The sequence below is a fragment of the Juglans regia genome, chromosome 4, assembly GCF_001411555.2.
Source record: "Juglans regia cultivar Chandler chromosome 4, Walnut 2.0, whole genome shotgun sequence".
Lineage (NCBI taxonomy): Eukaryota > Viridiplantae > Streptophyta > Magnoliopsida > Fagales > Juglandaceae > Juglans > Juglans regia.
In genome coordinates this window covers 25,719,698-25,726,555 of record NC_049904.1, presented here as the reverse complement: position 1 = coordinate 25,726,555, position 6,858 = coordinate 25,719,698, and the positions used below count along the sequence as shown (strand labels likewise).

At 33.2% G+C, this 6,858-nt stretch overlaps 1 protein-coding gene across 3 annotated transcripts; it reads right to left on the bottom strand.

Annotated features, from left to right (window-relative positions):
- Positions 1-1,363: 1,363 nt before the first annotated feature.
- On the bottom strand, positions 1,364-3,392 carry LOC109018731 (collagen alpha-1(I) chain-like). 3 transcript variants are annotated; one of them, XM_035689857.1, is made up of 4 exons: positions 3,199-3,392; positions 2,842-2,923; positions 2,227-2,734; positions 1,364-1,701 (listed from the first exon to the last, which is right to left on the bottom strand). In XM_035689857.1, exons 1-3 carry the CDS (start codon positions 3,208-3,210, stop codon positions 2,229-2,231), a joined length of 600 nt encoding a protein of 199 aa, XP_035545750.1. In that variant the 5' UTR covers positions 3,211-3,392; the 3' UTR covers positions 1,364-1,701; positions 2,227-2,228. The 3 variants fall into 3 exon arrangements, with proteins under 3 accessions (XP_035545750.1, XP_035545751.1, XP_018856443.1); XM_035689858.1 differs by lacking the exon at positions 1,364-1,701 and adding an exon at positions 2,011-2,031; XM_019000898.2 differs by lacking the exon at positions 1,364-1,701 and having other exon boundaries at positions 2,054-2,734.
- Positions 3,393-6,858: the final 3,466 nt, after the last annotated feature.

Sequence of the window (6,858 nt, the reverse complement as noted above, 5' to 3'; positions counted from 1 at the left end):
ATAATAATGAAGTTTGGCATCAGAAATTGGGTCATCCTAATTCTGTTGTCTTGACTCATATTTTGAAACATGATTTTTTGGGCAATAAATATTCATTTTCTTCTTCTCCTGTATCTTTTGATTGTACTACTTGTCATCTTGGTAAAAGAAAAATTTTACCTTTTCTTGCGCATGGTAGTCGTATTTCTAATTGCTTTGAGATTGTGCATACTGATGTTTGGGGTGTCAGTCCTGTTATTTCTCATAGTCAGTATCGTTATTTTGTGACGTTTATCAATTATTATAGTCGATTTACTTGGATCTATTTTCTCCGTTCTAAAACTGATGTGTTTTCTGTTTTTTAAAAATTTGTTGTGCTTGTCGAGACATAGTGCAGTACTTATATCAAAATCTTATGCTCTGACTTAGGTGTTAGGGACCCGGGTCTTGTCCCTATACACTAAAGACCACGAGCTCGCCTTGGTGAGAATGATGACTGAGTGAACTTGCCAACTTGCTTAGGTTTCAACTTCTGTGGCAATGGAGTGATGGTGATGATGATAGAATTGGGTAAATTGAGTAATTAATGGAGGCAAAACAATGTGGAACGGCTAATGAATTGTCGTTGAGGGTGGCGCCAAGATAGATGAAGGCTAGGGTTGATGGGATGAAGTGAGGTTAGGGTTTCAGGTAAGAGGTAACTAGGGTTGCAGTGGACTATGGGAATGGATTAGGGTTGGCGAGAATTGGGGATTGGTTAGGGTTGCACGATTGAGAATGGATATGGTGAGATTCCTACATGGAAGGAATCTATCTAGGAAAGAAAGGGAATTCAGCTATGGGCTAATATGGTAAAATGGAAGACTTCGACCAGGGCAAAATGGAATAAGGAAATATTTGTGGTAGCCGAATATGATAAGTGTATTTCATCTAGGGCAAAAGGGATGGAAGAAATCAAATATGGAAAGGTAAGACAAACACTCTAGTGGTCGAGAATTAGGGGTATGGATGGATTGAATGAGCAATGCAATGGATGAACATGAAGAACAATGAATGAACACTCAAGAACTTGAATGAACACAAAGATAAACCAATCAACTTTGATTCACGAATTGCACAAAGATGAAATGAAACCTCATATATTGATAAATGAATCACACTTATTCACGAATTGTAAAGTGTGATTCTGTCTTAAAGAATTCACGAATTGCACCCCAAAGAGCTCAAGTGCTAAGCACCGAAATAATGATCTCAAGAACAATAGCCATCTACAATGAAAAATTGTCAAAAGATGTAAAAGAAATGCCTAAGGGTCCTATTTATAAAGTTTATAAAGTGGAAACTCCCAAAAGGTCTATTGGAAAATAAATAAATAAAAATAAATAAGAAAGCAATACAATAGTTGGCATGGGTCAAGTTGGCATGTGACATGCATGAGCCCATGGGTGAGCTAGGATGGTGCATGGTCTTCGATTGGGCTGGTCTGGTCCATGGCTAGTGGGCACGACATGGCTTACTAATGAGCATGGCATAGGGCCATGCAAAGGCCTGTTAGTGGGCATGGCATGGTGCCATGCAAGGCCTGCTAATGGACTTGAGCCATGCGTGCGTGCTGCATGGCCCAGGCAGGGGGCCTGGGCATTGGCTCTGCATGGCCCAGGCTGGTGGCTTGGGCGTTGAGGTTGTAAGGGATGGATTTGAGCCATGTGCTGGATGTCATACCTGGTGAGAAACCATATCCTTTTACACTGTATCGAATGTTGACTTCTTCTCGATCTAGAAGTAGTACTAGTCGAGTTGAGTGACTAATTTCCACCAAATTAAAAAATATGTGTATACATTCTCATGACCAAGTAAATTAAAGTGAGAAATCTGATAAATGAAATTGATTGAGAATTTAACTTCTCATTAATTCACAAATACCCAACAAATTATATTAATGTCTCATGTGCACGAAAAATCCTCAACAATTCTCATGTAAATTACTGAGGCATGCAGAGCACTGTAAACTTGAATAAATCAGCATGGAGGTTTGCAACGACAGTACCAAACCTAAAAGGTTTAGAGATAAATATGCAGCAAGAGATCAATATATAGTAAAGATCAATCATATACATAATTCAAATCATTAAATGGACGTACAAGATTTCATGGGTAATATTAATATGTCTCTTATATAACACGTACGTACGCGGGAACACATAAATTATTTTAATATTGTAGGAGACATGATGATGACCAGCTTACGTTTACATGGTTGTGCATCCTGTGGAATCTCCTTCACTGCAGTACTCATAACGGCTCACATTACAAGGCATATGACAAACACTAGGATACGGTTGCCTGCACGACCATGGGCGTGTCCCTCCGCAACCACAAGTACAGACTGGAACTGGATAAACGGGCGGTCCTACCATATAACATGGTCCTGGAGGTCCTCGAGGTCCCTGAGGCCCTTCAGGCCCCTTAAGCCCCACAGGCCCGGGAATCCCTCGAGGCCCGGGCAGCCCTTGAATCCCTTCAGGCCCTTGAGGCCCGGGAATCCCTTGAGGCCCGGGAAGCCCTTGAATCCCTTCAGGCCCTTGAGGCCCGGGAATCCCTTGAATCCCTTGAGGCCCGGGAGGCCCTCTCTCAACAAACTGAATGCAACCTCCACCCTTGCAGATGATCTTCTTCCTAATCTTCTCAGGATGGCAGGATACAACTTTGATTGTGACCAAGTCTTTCTCCTCGTCAAATTTCTGGTCATGTATTTCTGTTGTTCATAACAGAGCTCAACATTAATGCATAATATACAACATCATATATATATATATATATATATATAGAGAGAGAGAGAGAGAGAGAGAGAGAGAGACTGACCAGGAAATTTACTTAGAATTTTCTCCACCTTGTTGTAGCATTTAATGCACTGCAGGTCAGCCTTCAGATACATTTCTCTGGCCTGTAAGATCAGTACGGAATTTCTAAATCCATACATATTATATATATATATATATATATATATATATATATATTCCCAGCCAAGAAAACATATATATATATAGAACAGTACTTTCTGACAAAACAAATAGAAAGTTGTTGATAATCATCATCTGCGACAAAATGAAATCAGCTAGAAACCCAAAAAAGTAACGGTCGAAGAATAATAAATGGTGAGATCATAATATGAATGAAATGCAGAATGGGTTAACGAAAGATGTCTCTAAATTTACTAACCTTTTCGCCCATTGCTGTATGTTCGAAACCAAAGGATTGCAGGAACAACACTACTACTCTACTTTCACTAAAGTGAAACTGCGAAACAGAATGCTCAGTGACTGCCAATATAAAGATGCAGGATGGATCGGAAAACAAAACACACAGGTTTCCCACGTTGTATTTCTACTGCATGCGATGATCTATCACGAAGAAGAGACCTTTACCTTATATATTATTTATTTAGTATATTTTAATTCATAACTTATAAATTGAATCTTATCGTTTAAGTTTTCGAATTAGGAATAGAATAATTCCTTTACACTATTGCAAGGGCCATGCACGCATTCCCTCTTACATGGCAACAGCATATGTCCGTACACCTTTAAAGTGGCAACAATGTTATAGTCTCGTGAAAAAGTGGTCGCAACTTCACTTTTTCTTAGGTGTGGACTTCACTTTTTAAGGTCTTTTTAAAGTATTATTAATTGAAATAAAATAGATTGAGATGAAAATTAAAAATTAAAAAATATATTATAAGAATATTTTTTTAATATTATTATTATTTTAAAATTTTAAAAAATTAAATTATTTATTATATTTTATATAAAAATTTAAGAAAATTATAATGATGAGGTAATATGAGATAAGATGAAATATTTTTTCTATTTAAATTGGGCCTAAGTTAGTCTTTGTATATAAACTATAACCTACATTTTCTTTTTCCTTAATTTGGCACGAAATTATCTATTCCTTAATATATAAAAATTAAATTATTAAAATATTTTTTTAGTAATTTATATTTTTAGAATAAATAATAATTTAACATAATATCTTAATAGAAGTTTAGAATTTGATTACCATTTAAAAAAATAAACTCAAATATAATTATGAGAAGAGATAAATTTAATTACTTTATGCAATTTTTTTTATACTAGATACAATCATAAGTTATGCAAACGTCGTGCATTCTTTTTTAAAAAGAGTTGGCTTTATTATTTAAAAAATAATTTTTTTCATATAAATTCTATATTTATTCAATTTTTTAAAAATAAATACATGTCGTTTTGTACATTCTATGACTACAAATATTAATTTTTATTTTTTTTAATTCACATTAAAGAACTATAATTGTAACCTAGAGGAGCTCTGGCCTTGTGGGGGCAATTAATAATCCATGGGCCTATTTAAATGGCATGCATATATGGTAGGTTAGATGCATCTTGAATATAAATACGTTTTTTCAGTTTTGTTATATATATATATATATATATATATATATATAAGTCTTCGTAAATTAAAAAAAAAAATCTCTCAAAAATTATTTAAAAGTAGTCTCTAATTATAAATATCCAGCTAGTCTGTTTTATCATAAATAATCATTATCATTATAAATAAGTAATTTTCTTATAGTAACTAGAGAGTTTAAAAAAAAAAAGGAACTCCCCATTGAGCAACATTGAAACTTTACGTTGTTAATTACTTTGTGATGAAGTTTTATATATGAAAAAGTTGGTTCGAATATTATGGCTTTTAATATAATGGACAACTTTGAAACTTTATCACTTTGTGACGAATCAGCTGCTTTATGATATTCTTTTGCTCATGAAGTTAGATATATCTCCTTTATCTTAAAAGAGTGTATAAAGATGAACAGGAGTGAATAGTGCCGTCCAAAACCGCAAAACCGCGTCCTCTCTCACACGGCAAAATCGCAAAATCACACGGAAAAATCGCAAAATCACACGGGAAAATCACAAATCTCGTCACATCACAAATCACAAATCACAAACCGAAGCAAAACCACAGCAAATCCTCCGTAAAATCATCACAAAAATACACGGTAAAATCATAAAATCATCGTAAAATCTTCACAAAAATACCACAAATTAACAAAATCACCACAAAGCAAAATCACAAAACCGCAAATCTCGTCCCTCTCTGCATCCTCGAACGAAAACCACAGAGACAAAACAAAAATACCACAAGGAGATATGGGCGTCCGTGAGGCCGGAGGATATGGGCGTTCGTGGGAGCAAACGGCACGGAGATGGAGGCCGAGCTCGCTGGAGGGGGATGGCCGGTGGGAGACGAGACTACCATGGAGGTGGTGGCGCCGGAGGATGGCGTACGGCGGCGCAGCAGTATCAAACCCATTCGCGCTGTGCACAGCCGAGAGAGAGGAAGAGAGAGCGTGAGAGAGGGAGACCGGTGTGGGAAGACTCGCCGGAGTGAGGTGGTGCCGGTGGAAGAGGCGGTGAGGCTCACCGACGCACGGCGGCGTCGGGCTGGGCAGACGAAGATTCGGCTGGGAGGAGAGGCAGCGTACCGCGTACGCGTGAGCCGAGGGAGGAGAGAGAGAGGGGAGGGAAAAGTGTGGGAGAAAAGAAAATATATAGGAATTTATTCACTTCTTTCATTTTGGGATCTTCAAAATGATTTAACAATAAAAAATTAAAATACTGATTAAAATATACATAAATATTAATTTAATTAAAAATATTGAAATAAATTAAATAAATAATAAAATTTTATTAAATATTTTTAAGAAATTAATTTCAATTCTACATTTTAAATTTTTAGATTTGATCTAACAATAGAAATTTAAACATTAATTTAAACTAATTTACTAAATAATAAAATGTAAACAATAATAAAATTTTACTAAATATTTTTAAGACATTAAAATTATGTAAATAATTAAAATTTTAACATAATTTAAATATGATAATATTCTTAATTAATTAAATTAGACAAACGTGCACGGGAAAATGTTAGTTTTTAGGTTTTAAATTACAACCCTTCATCTTTATTCTTCAGATTTAATCTAACGATAGAAGTTTAAATATTGATTTAAACTAACATAAAACAAATAACTAAAATATAAATATTTTACCATACACTTAAAATTAACTTTAATTTATAAAATATTAATTTTTCATCATTATAGGAATTTATTCACTTCTTTCATTTTGGGATCTTCAAAATGATTTAACAATAAAAAATTAAAATACTGATTAAAATATACATAAATATTAATTTAATTAAAAATATTGAAATAAATTAAAAAAATAATAAAATTTTATTAAATATTTTTAAGAAATTAGACAAACGTGCGTGGGGAAAATGTTAGTTTTTAGGTTTTAAATTACAACCCTTCATCTTTATTCTTCAGATTTAATCTAACGATAGAAGTTTAAATATTGATTTAAACTAACATAAAACAAATAACTAAAATATAAATATTTTACCATACACTTAAAATTAACTTTAATTTATAAAATATTAATTTTTCATCATTAAATAAAAGATAAAATTTTACTGAATATTTTTAAGAGAATAATATTATATCATACACTTAAAATCAATTTTAATTTATAAAATATTATTTTTTCATCATTAAATAAATGATAAAGTTTTACTGAATATTTTTAATAGATGATGAATATAATTTAATAAATTACTGAATATAATCTAAATTCCATAATAAATGATGAATATAAATAAATAATAATTTTATTCATATATATTAAATTATTTTAATATTAAAAATTATTATTTATTTATTTTCTCAATTAAGCGGACATGGCAAACGTGCTTTGCACGTTAGTCACCGCTAGTATATATATATATATACATACACACACACAAAAGAAGTTGCATGGGGACCGCCATATAACA

Excerpts from the sequence above, each read along its gene's own strand:
- LOC109018731 (XM_035689857.1), bottom strand. Across the intron at positions 2,735-2,841 it reads AATTCTAAGTAAATTTCCTG|AAATACATGACCAGAAATTT; the intron begins GTCAGTCTCTCT and ends TATGAACAACAG.